The 14,144-nt window shown below is 41.6% G+C and overlaps 1 protein-coding gene across 5 annotated transcripts in view; it reads right to left on the bottom strand.

Moving 5' to 3' along the window:
- Positions 1-14,144, bottom strand: part of kmt2d (lysine methyltransferase 2D) — a 126,926-nt gene that overhangs the window by 78,410 nt on the left and 34,372 nt on the right. For all 5 annotated transcript variants that reach the window (XM_062974026.1, XM_062974025.1, XM_062974028.1 and 2 more), the window contains 7 exons: positions 13,752-13,862; positions 12,512-12,616; positions 10,246-10,427; positions 8,674-8,838; positions 8,284-8,393; positions 6,987-7,034; positions 5,348-5,578 (listed from right to left, as the gene is read on the bottom strand). In XM_062974026.1, coding sequence (XP_062830096.1) covers positions 5,348-5,578; positions 6,987-7,034; positions 8,284-8,393; positions 8,674-8,838; positions 10,246-10,427; positions 12,512-12,616; positions 13,752-13,862 — 952 coding nt within the window. The remainder of the gene's footprint in view (positions 1-5,347; positions 5,579-6,986; positions 7,035-8,283; positions 8,394-8,673; positions 8,839-10,245; positions 10,428-12,511; positions 12,617-13,751; positions 13,863-14,144) is intronic.

Genomic DNA, 14,144 nt, shown 5'->3' with positions numbered 1-14,144 from the left:
TTAGGTATTTTAAAAAGGAAAAAAATCTTCATTCTCACTGGTATAGAACTTCATCAGTATAGTTCTCCTTAGGGCCTCAAATCCCTTGTGGTCATGGATATTAAACAGCAACAACTTTGGTTTGTATTTGGAATACTTGTGCAGTAGGCTATTTTTCAGGGAAGGCAACAGAAAACCACCTCTATGTAATTATCACTTAAGAAAATATATGGGATCCCCATAAGTCAAGAAGCAACTTCAACATGTACACACAATAGACTTGTCACTGGTCAATCACCCATGCTCCTGCAATCCTCAACTCTGCAAACCTCAACTATATTTTCAGGTATATGCACTTCCAAGTGAAAGAATACACATGCAAACTTCTAATTATAACAGACTGATCTCTCTCCCGGAGGATACATCCCATCATAATTCTCTAGTCAATAAAAGCTGTCAACTTTTTGAAATAGGGGACATTAGAGAACTTATGGCACATCACCCACCACACAATAGAGATCACCATTTAGTTTCCAGATTCTGGGTAATACATTGGCTTGGAAATAAGATATTTTGTCTTTTGTGATCAAATGCTGAGAAGATAAGGTTGCTTACCTGTAACCATGTTTCTTCCAGTGGTCACCTGTGGAATTCACACCTGTGGTATCTCCTGCGTCCCGCAGCTGTTTCAGATGACCTCTCGCAAAGCTTTGCTCCACTGAGGACTCCAGCCCCTCCCCTCCCCATTAGTAATAAAGCCAGGCTGTGGGGCTTGAGGGCTTAGTTCCATACCGCGAAAAACAGTCGCACTAGGCATGACAGATGTGGGGAGGATGGGCGGGTTGTGTGAATTCCACAGGTGACCACTGGAAGAAACACGGTTACAGGTAAGCAACCATATCTTCTTCTGCATGGTCACTGTGGAATCCACAGCTGTGATAGACTAGCAAGCCTAGTGACGGACGGTGGGTGTCATGGAATTGGGGGGGAAAAGGATAGTTCTGCTGAAATTGGTGTCCCTTTTGGCTGCCAGATCCAATTTATAATGAGTAATAAAAGTGTGGTGTCGACCAGATAGCAGCACGACAAATGTCATCTAATGGCACTCCATGCAAAAATGCCGTAGATGCAGCCATTGCTTGGGTAGAACGTGCATGGATCTGAACAGGTAAGGCCAGTCCTGCCATCTCATAAGCTAATCGGATAGTTGAAACTATCCAAGCTGCCAATCTTTGAGTGGAAACCGGAAGGCCAATGGTGTTGTTCTGGTACTTAACAAACAGCCTTGGTGACTTTCGCAATGCCACCAAAAAGACCGTTTTCCAGGAAAGGTAACGTATCTCTGCAGTGACCATAGGTTCGAAGGGCAGTTTTATCAGGGCTGAAAGGACAATTTCTAGTTTCCAGGAGGGAGGGATGGGGTGAACTTGCGGCCAAAAGTTCCTGAAGCCCTGCAAGAACCTTCTCACCAGTGGCTCAGCAAAAGGAGAAGGTAGGTAATGTTCCTTTTTGAATGAGGCTATGGCAGCCAAATAAACTTTGAGTGATGATAAAGATAGTCCAGAATCAAAGAGACATTAAAAACTAGAGAACAGAAGTAGGCGCCAACAATGGCTCAAATCCCTGTTGTTGAACAAAGTTACAGAAATGACGCCATTTACACATATATGAATGCTTGGTGGTAGGCCAAAAGGCAAGATCCAAAATGTTCTTTACTGCTTGAGGAAGAGATGCGGTTGAATCTTCCACACCGTCAGCCGCAGGCGTGTAATTTGGGAATAAGGTAGTGTGGTGGGTCCCGAAGTCAGCAAGTTCGGTCTGAGTGGCAACCGAACACAATCGTTGCCTGTTAATTGGAGGAGCGTGGCAAACCATGGTTGGCGGGGCCACCACGGCATTATCAGAATACAGCTGACTTGTTGTACAAGAATGGAAGTGGTGAGAAGATATACAGGGGTGCCGTCGTCCAGTCCAAGAGGAACGCGTCCCCCAAACACTCCGGCTGCTGACGACGTTGTGCCCCATAAAACTGGCATTTCGTATTGGAAGGAGAAGTAAAAAGGTCCACTAAAGGGGTGTGCTATGTACGGAAAAGTGATTGTGCCTGGACAGGATGAAGGGACCACTCGTGGTCGGCATAGGTTTTCCGACTGAGTTTGCTAGAGAATTTTCGTCGCCTGGGACGTGGACAGCTATGATGGTTATATTCCTGGCTATATACCAGTTCCAGATTCTGAGAGTAAGGGACACAAGAGCTCGAGATCGTGTGCTGCCTTTGCTTGTTTACATAAAAGACGACAGTGGTGGTATCAGTGGTGAGTTGCCCTTGAATTAGATGACTGAAAACATGGAGTGCTCTTTCTACTGCTAGCAGCTCTAAATAGTTGATGTGCTTGTTTCCTTTTGCCACAGTCCAGGCACCATGAGCTGTATGGCTGCCTAGATGAGTTCCCCAGCCCATTAGGAAATCATCGGTTGCTAGCAGCATTGAAGGTTTGGGGGGACGAAATGGAAGTCCAATGCACAGGTTGGATCGATGAGTCCACCATTCTAGAGAGTGGCGAATGGCCGCAGCGATTAGCAGACACTTTTTGGAGCTGTCGCATACGGGATGAAATTTCCGGATAAACCGATTTTGAAGTGGCCAAAAATGTAGCCGAGCAAACAGAGTCACCCCCGTAGTGGAAGCCATATGACCCAACAGGCACTGGATGTCCCTGGCCCGAACGGATGTCTTTGTTATTATTCATAGAGCCGGCGTACATAGATTTTGGAATCTGTCATCCGGGAGGTACGCCCTTGCCTGACGAGAGTTCAAAACAGCTCCAATGAATTACGTAGTCTGGCATGGTTGTAGATGATACTTGTCCTTGTTGATAATAAGCCCCAGTTTCTGAAGTAATGACAAAGTAAACTGAATATAGTTTCGTAACTGCTCACACATTCTAGCGACTAATAACCAGTCATTGATGTAGGGATAGACCACTACACCATGCTCTCTAAGGTGAGCTGCCACCACCGCCGCCACCTTGGTAAACACCCTGGGAGCTGTAGAGATGCCAAAGGGAAGTACACAAAAACAAAACACCTGGCCATTAGTCAAAAAGGACAAAAATCTATGGTTTTGTTGTCTAATTGCAAAATAAAAATAAGCATCCTTAAGTTTGATGCTCGCAAACCAAGCATTGCTGGGCAAAAGGGGGAGGATGGTTAATAAAGTCACCATCCGAAAACGACGATAAATAGCCCTCTAAGATCCAAAATAGGACAGAGACCTCCATCTTTTTTAGGAACTAAAAAATATTTAGCGCAAAAAGAAAAGGGAAACATAGAGGTTGATAGGGGTGCTATAGCCCCTTTCTCAAGCAAAGTAAGAACTTCTTGCCAAAATGCAGATGAATGAGGGGTAACTCGAACAGTTCCCACAGGGAGTTGTTCAAAAAACTCAATGGCATAGCCATGCTCTACAATTTGTAACACCCAAGCATCTGACGTAATAGCACGCCAAGTTTCTAAAAATGGAGCTAACCGGTCTCCAAAAATCAGGGAGGTTACAACAAAAGAGGTGCAGGGTTCACGCAGTGAAGGAAGAAGATTCCCATCACCAACAGAAGGAGGCATAGGGTCATCAAAAATGACGCCGACCCTAGTCCTGTTGCTTTCCTTTAGTGGACTGATGTCCGCTGGTGGAAGAATTACGTCTACCTGGCACTGAAAATCTAGAATTTTGGCCCTGAGAAGGTCTAAAGGGAGCAGGCCATAAAGGCTGACGGTAAAGCGATTGAGGGGTTGGCCACCAAAACCTAGGCTGATAGGTAGATGGCTGAGAAAATCCAAACTTTTGTACTGCCTTCCGGATCGTTTGCGTACTTTTTAACTCAGCATTTGTGTAAGGATGAAATAAATTGTTTTCAGACATTGGCAGTTCCTTAGCCAGGCATGGTGGCAAATAGCTGTTGCGGCTGCAAACATCCTTCCTGCTGTGTCAGCCCCATGTTTCGCTAAGTCCCTCTGGTGAAGTGCTAAAGTGATTCCCTCCTGGTGAAGACTCTTTGGTAACTGTTGATGTTCTGGCGGAATCATGTCTAGGTAAGGTGTCAATGTGTCCCATAAGTAAGACTGATAGGCTGCAATATAGGCCTGATAGTGAACCATTCGTGTAATTAAGCTGGCAGCAGTGTGCACTTCCTTCCCATAACCATCTATCTTGCCCTCCTTTGTCTGGTGGAGTAGATTTTAGTTTTTTAGATTTCTTAGGTTGTACTACCTTCACTACAACTGAATTAGGTTTTGTAGGCGTTGTTAACCATTGTGCTGAAGAAGTATCTATACGGTATCAAACCGTTTGGATACAGCAGGTATAGAAGATGGGGCACCAGATTGAATCTTTTCTACTTTTAACAAATAATGAAGTGCAGTGCTGGGTACATGATCCTTTTGTTGGTCAGGAGAAAACAAGTCATCAACCGGATCATCAGCTGCAGAAACAGCTGGCAATTGGAGAGAATGAGCTAAACACAAAATTAATGAAGAAAAAGAAGATGAATCTTCTGTAGTAGAAACTGAGGATGTACAACACTGCAATAAACTGTCCTCATCATCAATAGAAGAATCAGAGTCTGAATCAAAATCGTCATTTTGTGCCTGAGGAACTCGAGGGGCGGCAATGTTACTAAGCTGGTTAAGTTGTACAAAGGCACCTCCAAAATTATAAGGGTAATAATTTGGAAGTCGAGGATGAGGCAAACAACACCAGCCCCCTTGCTGAGTGGCTGGCCAAACAGTTTGGGAAGGGGGGAAAGGAAACATACTTGCAGTTGGAAATGAACCCGGCTGGGTCAGGCCATAAGGAACCGCTCTAGGCAGGGGGCCAAGAGAGGTCACCCTCTAGGGACTGAGCCCCAGTGCCCCGGCAAGCCATCGCTCGTGTGGCTGCCAGAAGGGTGCACTCCTGTGAAGGAGGCAAGAGTATGGCAGGGTGAGGCCCTCCCTCTGCCTGCTGAGGCAAATGGAGTCCTATTAGCCAAAGTTCATAAGGAGGAGAGACAATCTGAAGTTGCTGCTTTCGTGAATAAAATGAACTAAGGCCTCAAGCCCCGCAGCCTGGCTTTATTACTAATGGGGAGGGGCGGGGCTGGAGTCCTCAATGGAGCAAAGCTGTGGAACGCAGGAAATACCACAGGTGTGGATTCCAGAGTGACCACACAGTAGAAACACTCTTGTTTCAAGACCTTAAAAATTGCTTTCTCACTTCTGCAGGCTTGCCAAAATGCTAGCAGACAGCAAAATAGATCAGAATAGTAGTGTATGGACATAACAGGACTGTCTTACACTCTCATTGACTGAGTTGTCAAGTGTGGGCACAAACCTTCAGCTTTCAGAATCTCATCTCCCTCTACATCGCCATCCTTTTTTTCATCTGGGCCCATAAGGTCGATAGCATCCAGCCCACCCTCACCATTAAGGGTACCCAGTCGAGGCAGAGTCGGCGGTGTCTTGCGTGGTCGGCGCTTATGTAATGGTGATAAGGATAAGTTACGCAACACTGCCATGCCTGTCTCTGTAAGCCAGACCCCTTCAAAGCGATAATACTGGGGCTCTGTGGGAAGAAAAGTGAAACCCTGTGTCATCATGTGTGATTTTTTCATAGGCAAGTGAGTTACATCCTCCTGTCCATACAGTTAATAAATACATTCTAACAGGGCTTATGCCAACGTTTATTCCACATGCAAACTCTTTCTCTGCATTGGGGACCAATGCCAGGCAAGACAGAGAGACAGCCATAACTGGGATATAAATCTTAGGGCATTTATATTCCTGTTATCTCTCAGTTATACTAAACTGGCATAACTGGCTCTCTGTGTCACCATTTTGACTCCACCAGGTTCAAGTTCTCCCCAAGTATGTTATGTGACTCAAGTGGGACCTGAAACTGGATCCCTCAAGTCCAACATCATAATCGTCACACCATCCTGCAATTTGGTTTTTCAAAGGAAACTGGTCTTTTGTTCTAACTATGTTGTATCCTGCCTCGAGCTGTAATTAGAGGCAGGTAACAAAAATATTACTATTATATTATTATGAAGCAAGGCTCATTGCAAGGTCTAGGAGCATTGTGGCTGCTTGATACAAAACTGCAGCAGGATGGGGCTCAGAGTCACCATCACCTATATGTTTATAAGAAAATATCATACTGTCATAAAGCTGAAGTGGAGTGGGGTACTGTGTATCTTCCTCCACATAGACAAGAAAGAAAATACACCGATGTATGACAGCTAACACCAGTTTATGTCATCAACATAATAAGCAGCAACAAACACTATTCAACAAGACTACTCCATACTTTGTGGGTAAAGTACATGTTTTGCACCAAAATTCAAGATTCAATCCAGTTCAACTCCCAGTGAACTCCTATCTGAAATGCTCGAGAGCCAGTACTACTGAATGCTTGAGAACATTATGTTGGACAGACAAATAACCTGGTTCAGTATTGCATTATGTTTTAAATATTTTAATTGTTTATTATTATTAGATTCATTAGAGAAATGTGTCTGAATTGCTTTACTTGTATATTTAAATTTTAACCTGTTCTTTTTGAGTTGTTTTATAAGTATACCCTGATGTTATTTGTTCATCCATGATTTTATGTGTTTGTTATGTTTTTCTTGGCACTGAATGTAAACCACCTTGAGTCCCTTTCGGGAGATAGGGCAGGATAGAAATAAAGATGTTGTTGTTGTGGTTGTTATCATCATCATCATCATCATCATCATTATAAAGCAGTTTAACTATTATCCTCAAGCAATCTGTATTTGGGACACTCTTACAAAGAGGAGAAAATAGGATCCAGTTTCATCCTTTCAAGTCCAGAATATAAGATATGGCAAGTGACCCACCAGATGGGAATCCCTAGCAGCAGCAGAAGCAAGCACGCCCTATACTACATGGACAGGAAATCTTGGGTATCCTTGAATACCCAGTTGAAAAGGCATATGAAAGGAACTTACCTGGCTCTTTGATCTTCATTGGAATAATTTCTGGAGGAGGAATTGGAACTTTTAAAGAAAAAGGAGGGGGAAAGATAGGTTGTAAAATACTCAATACTATATCACAGTACCTGTACATTTCATCACACACACTTCCCTATCTCTATGCTGCAAATTAGATTATTGGAAAGTATGCACAAGAATTTACCCAATTTTTCTTACCAATCCTACCTCATTGTCCCTTGTCACCAAGACACATAGCCATGCCCACCCTAGCATCCTCAAAGTCATTGTACTGTAAGAACACTAAGAAAAGCTGCACTAGGAAGAGGATCAAGTCCTGTCAAGTTCAGCATTTTCCTCTCACAATAGACAACCAGTTACACAGTAACCCACAACCAAGACACGAGGGACAACTGCATCGTCCTACACATATTCCTTATCACCTGGCATTAAGTGACTGCATGTCTCTAATGCTGCATATAATATTCATATGCATCCCTCTGGTCCATCATCATGATGAGTAACTTTTGAGAGCCTTGGTATCTCCCATGAATCTTGTCTAATTTTCTTATAACCAATCAAGTTGATAAACAGATCTACTATGATCCAACTTGTCTAGCATTTTTAATTACCCCTTTCACTTCCATTTTTTGCCACATTACCCCCTTTGGCAACCTAAAAATACATTCATAAGCTTACCCTCACCAAAAATGATCTTAACGTAGCCCTTATACAGTAGTGGTTCATCACTGTCTGTCATTTCAAACACAAAGGGATCTTGTAGAACCTTAGAAACTAACAGAAATAATGAAATAGGTAGCATACGCTTCAATAGACTAAATCTACCTCCTAAAATGTGAGTAGTCTATGAAAGCGTATGCTATTAACTCTGTCCTCTCAGTCTCTAAGGTGCCACAAGAGTCTTTTTCATACTGATATTCCAGACTAGTACCACCATATCTTTGAATTCTACTCTCCTATCAAAGAAACAAAGCAACAATAGCAACATTCTATAGGAGGTGGCCATGAAATTTCCTAACTTATGTAGACAGATCAGTTTCATTTTCATGCTAACCCTTCTTCAGGTTCCATCAGCAGTTCTGCCCTCATAAACTTACAAATGCTAAGAGTCTGAAGTACAAATAATAGGATGGGGGAGTAAATTTTAAAGAGCAGAAATTCTTATTGGGTTAAAGCTAACTCCAGTTTTGAGGGGTATCAATGAAATTCATCCCCTGCAACACTAAAAAACTGGTGATACTTCTTCTTTTAAAATATGGCACTGAGAACTTCAAAAAGGCACTTTGGTACTTACCAACAGGCTTAACTACATAGGGCTGACATGATGTACAGTCAAATCCCTCATCAGCTGCCTGCTCTACTTCTTCCTCAGTGAACAGGTTGTCACACACAGCATGCATCCACCTGGGAAATATACAATTAAGCAACACTCTGGTTTTTGAGATTTATATTTTTGGAAGGTAAAAGGTTAGTAGACTTAGAATCCAAGTCAGGTAGAGAAATTTCTAAATTAAAACTCCTTTTTACAACTCTTCCAAACATTAACATAATCACAAAAATTGACATTAAATTAAAGGAAGCATTTTTATTGCCTATTTTTGTGTCAATCAGGCAACAATGATAAAATCACATAAAGGTTGTCCTTTAAAAAAAGAAATAACAACAACAGAGGGGTTTGACTTACCGCTCACAGTGCTGGCACTGGATTAGTAGATCCTCCTCCACATACTTCACCTGGCAGATAGGGCAAGTGACAAGACTAGCACAGGGGGCACAGTGAGTGTAGTTGTTCTGCCATTCACAGTGGAAGCCGGGTGACACTGCTCCACACTGAACGCAACACACACACCTGTTCAAAGGAAAAATCAGTTGACTGATGCCAAGCCTGAAGATCTCATTTATACCTTCACTTCAGGCCAAGTAGTCAGGGAATAGCCAATGAGGAGTCATTATCTCTGCAATCAGTGGTTCAGGACTAGGTACCTGTACTCACAATACTTGTGACTATTTGGCACAAGAGTAAAATTTGCAGTCTCATTTTGAGCATCTCTTTCTGTTGTTATATTGGTTTTATATGCTGATTTGAATGTATGTCCTGTTATCTTGGTTCTTCACCAAATAAATATTTACTTTTTAAAAAATCTATTAGAATGGGGTGGAGGGTGTTTACAACTTCTAAGCATTTATCTGAGCTTTACACCCACCACCACTTCCCTTCTTGAATTCCAGTGGTGGCAAAAATGCCAACATTTTCTTCAAAAATAGTTTCTGTTAAACAGAAATGGCATACACAGGAACAGTACATGCATTGTTTTAAATAAAGATTTAAAGTGCTTCTGATTAAAAGTCAGATGTATGCTCCTCATGGATCTTCTTTTTGTATGAAAATACTTTGCTGCTGCTTCATCAACAAAATATGACGGTTAGTAAGTCTGGTGGTAGTGAGGAGAGCACAAAGTGCTTGTGGAATCCCTCCACCCTCACATTAAATAAATCATGCCAAATGAAAATAATAACTTACATTTCCAAAAGATTTATTTTATCATTGAAAAAACAAAGTATAATGTACACCTTAAATTGTCTTATAATTTCATAATATCTGGGCACATGCAGCTGAACATACTGCATGTTCCTATCTATGTAATTTTTATAGTTCAATTATTATTAGGAATTACTAGATATATAGTCCAGGGTAAAAGTTAAAAAAATGGCCAGACTTCTCATTTCTGAATTTTCGAATTGCTGCAGAAATATTACAGAAGTATTGGAAATTAAGTCAAGTTTTAACTTAATTTAATAAATATGAGCCACCAGGAAGGGACATGATGGGAGAACTAGATTTCTCTTGATACCGAGCTCTTCAATTTTGTTTGTATCAGAACATTACAATCAACATCATCATCTTTATTTATATCAATTTCCCTAAAACTAGGACTCAAGGTGGCTTACACACAATCACAAATACAAAGTATCAACTTTAAAGTAGAATTAAACTATTACTAACACAGAAAACAACAACACAGCAATTTCCTAAAAGCTCTTCCTTTAAAAACCCTTGTTTTCAAAAGTCTTTGGCCGAAATCTTGTTGTTAGCCTGAACTAGAACCTGTGTGCTGGTTCACCACTCAGCAATTGATTGGATGGCTCTATTCTAGTTAGGGCTACACAACAGAATACCAACCTTAGACTATCAAGAGAAGACCAGCAAACAAAATGCTGTTATGTAAGGTCTTCTATGGAAAACATGGTCTCTCACCATTTACATTTCCAGCCACCCTTGGGAACGGTGTTGAGAGGCGGATCCAGGCAATAGGTGTGGTAGCTGATGTCACAGTCATCACAGAGCAACAGGCGGGAAGGGTCGGATGCCTTCCCACACACCTCACACACAATGCACTCCACACAACGCCAGCCCTTGAGCAGCATCACCTTGGTAATCTTTTAACAAGGAAAAAGAGACAAATGCGTATCAAGGAAGCATAACAGGCTGCAGTGGAAAGACCAGGGAGGGCTCTGCTTGGGACACAGGGCGGGGGATGGGGGGCACATGGGGGACACGGGACTTTGAGGCTTCCAATTCAGCATTCCTGATTCTTTCTTCAATTTATCCGAACCTTACAACTCCAAGAAATAGTGGGCAATTCCCATTACCACTACTACAATGCCTTGTGGTTAAAGTAATAGGAGTTGTAATCCAATTGGTAACTCAAGATCATGAATAATATTTATTTATTTCCCACTTTTTTCTTTAAAAAAGAGGCTCAAAGTGGTTTACAGTCAAAGCAATACAATACAATTTAAACCTAAAAATATATGAATATTAAAACAGAATTAAATATTAACGACATTAAAAAATAAACAGTTAAAACCCTTAAAGCATTAGAATGCTTCTCTCTGTTTTAAGGGCATACGGCACTTTATCACTCATTTCCATGACACAGCACTTTATGAAACCTGTCCCCGCTGGTTTGTTTTTAATTCTCTGATTTTATTGCTTGGATTTTAATGTATTTATTATTTATTTTGTGAATCGTTGGAATGTTTTTGGTCAAATGTCTTGTGTTGTTGTTTTCAGGCTTGTCCCTGTTGTAAGCCGCCCAGAGTCCCTTCGGGGAGATGGGGCGGGATATAAAAATAAAGTTTATTATTATTATTATTATTAAATCAGATTAAAAACTTATTTGTAGCTAAACCACAGCAGCCCCTCACTTGATCTTTTATAAAAATAAATCCTGCCTCTGGAAGGATAGCAGGGAAGGGACCATTCTGGCTTCCCTGGGAAGAAGGGGGTTCCAGAATTAGCTCTATTGTTCACATTGAACATGCGATGGAGGTGGGACCGAGAGAAGGGCCTCTCCTGAGAATAGGCCTGGGCTGTGGCGCAGGCTGGTGAGCAGCCAGCTGTAGCCAGCTGCAACAAATCACTCTGACCAAGAGGTCATAAGTTCGAGGCCAGCTCGCAGCCTGCATTTGTCTCTGTCTTTGTTCTATGTTAAGGCACTGAATGTTTGCCTTATATGTGTAATGTGGGGTGAGAAGAGCGAAATATAAATTCTGTAAATAAATAAATAAATATCAAAGCCCGGGCAGGTCCATACAGGGAGATGTGATCAGCCAAATCCTCTGGATCTGAGTATGCTCCATGCTCCCTGGAGTGACTGTCTCCTCCCACAGACCCCACTACATATGGACAACCCTTTTAGGCTAGCTCCCTGAGCAAAGCTGAAGGAATCAAAAAATGACCCTGTTTTCCACAGACCTATCCCTTAATAAATTGGTTGCATTTCAAGTCAGGTTAGAGGACTTAAATTTTATATGACCCAGTCAGATCCCAGGGCCTCTTAATGCTTTTTACAAGCCAAAACATGGGACAATGTGATAATTGGATTTTAAGAAATGTGACTTGTTTTGAAAACAAGGATAGGCAATAAAGCTTCATTGGAGAAACTTTTTTCTCACATGATAACGCTTTCAGGAGTAAATTTCCCTTCTGAGGGGTAGATTTCTCTCACTTCCTGTTATCTCACCCCCATTCTTAACTATGCGTCATTTGTAAGTTGGATGTTTGTGACTTGGGGATCCCCTGTGAAGGTCAGGGAATCAGATATTTTGGGCTATCACTCCCACAAATTCCAACCAACATGGGCAATGGTCATAGGACTCCTAGCCCAAAAGATCCAGTAGGCACCACACTGTCAACCTTCACAGGGCCAACTGTTGTTTTCTTTCCAGGTCTGTGCCCACCAGCATTCCTAGGTTTCCCATTTCTTCTGTCTCCACATGTTCTATGAGCCCCAAACTCCTTGACAAACACAACAATTACCACTAGCTCACCAGCTAGAACTGGAGGCTTCAAACTCAGCAACAAGATGAAAATTCAAAAACATATCTCTTTGACCCTTTGGCATGCTCAGGTCACCTTTAGTAAAAGTAGAGCTGATACATTCTGTTAGCAGAATTTCGGCCTTAAGAACAGAGCTCTATATACTTTTGGGGAAGAAAGGCAATGAAGAGCAGTTTACCTTGCTGTTGACGCAGTATGGGTGGTAACACTGGGAACACTGAGAACATGCCAGGAGATGGCCCTCGGACCCACGGCCAAAACTGCCACACACTACACACATGTCCTGACAAGGGAGGAGAGACAGGGCTCAATACCAGCTCAGGATCAAAGGAGGTTACTGTCAGCTTTGCTCCCTTTCATATCACTGGGTGCTATGCCTCTGTTGCAAGACTCTCAGCTATTTTACGGGCAGTGCTACCACCCTGCAAAAAGGACTAGGGCTGCTAATCAATAAAACGGCGTATATAACACTTTTGCTTTTGACCTGTGCAAGAAATGTGCAAGTCTTTAACAAGGGAGAGGGCAAATTTCTTTGAAATATACAAAAATAAATAAAAGCTACCAGTTGTTTTTAGATTGAAAATAACTAGTCAGCCCTCCACAGTCCCTGGAGTCAAGAAAACTGCAAATAAAAAATCTGATTTTTCTTTTACCTGAAAGAACACCTGTCTAGAAATCCCAAGGTCCTCCTGCATGATTCTATGGCCAGCTTTTTCTGGAAATTGATCACAGAGTCCTTCTAGAGGACTTAAAGATTCCCTCAGGTTAAAAAAAAAATTTGATTGAATCTTGTCTCTAGGAATCTCTACGTCTTCCCATTTTCTTCAGAAAATATTTGAGTTAATGTATTAATCAAATTAATAAATAATCAAACTATATTAATCACATTAATAAATAATCAAATTGTATTAATCAAATTTTTGAATAATCAAATGTTAAACCCACAAATGTAGAGGACCAACTGTAGTTTCTACTAAAACAAGCTAAGCAAAATATGGAAGACACCCTATGAAAACACACCAAAAAACAGCCTTCTATGACAAGCAAACTCAAAACAGTAAGTGTTGGAGAGAGAGAGCATGATCATGCAGCAAAATCTGCTTCAGTTGAGCACTCTTACATTTGCCTAAAGGGTTTTGTCTTACAGAATGTCAGAATTTCACCCAAAAATGCAAACAGAGTTCTCTTTAAGGTAAGAGGGAATAATTCAACCCACCTCTGCAACTTAGACCTGCTACAAGTTTCCAGACATTGTTTAACATCAATCTCAAGCCCACCTCAAAAATCACATAACTGGGGCTTAAGTCAGTTTTATCAGTTTAATTACTTAATGATTAATAGGTGTGTATTTGGGATTGCACGGCTGCATGTGTGTTTAGTCATGCTACCCGTTTTAAAACACGCATGTCCATACCCACCTGCATCAACACAAATTTGTCCGTATTAGAGAAGAGCACCACTGTGTTTTGCATTGTGTCATCATCATCGTCATCATCATCCTTGCTGGGCGAACTATCAATATCAGCAAGCTTGGAAGAAAAAATATAGAAGATTTAATGGTACTTGGTGCTTTTGGAGCACCAAGTACCATTTAGAGAAAAAAGGTGCACACACAAGCATGGACTATCATATTCACAACCTGTCAGCTGCATTCTAGAACCACTGCCCTAAAATAAAGGAAAGACCTACAATCTAACCACACCAACCCCTTCTTTTTCTTAGGCTAACTCTTGATCCAGAAGGATGGAGCTCCTACCATAACTTGGGGGTATTATTTTGTCTGACTACAGTTTTTTTAAGTTCTTGCAAAT

This window comes from Anolis carolinensis, chromosome 2, assembly GCF_035594765.1.
Source record: "Anolis carolinensis isolate JA03-04 chromosome 2, rAnoCar3.1.pri, whole genome shotgun sequence".
NCBI classification, from domain to species: domain Eukaryota; kingdom Metazoa; phylum Chordata; class Lepidosauria; order Squamata; family Dactyloidae; genus Anolis; species Anolis carolinensis.
This window is presented reverse-complemented; position numbering and strand designations above follow the sequence as displayed.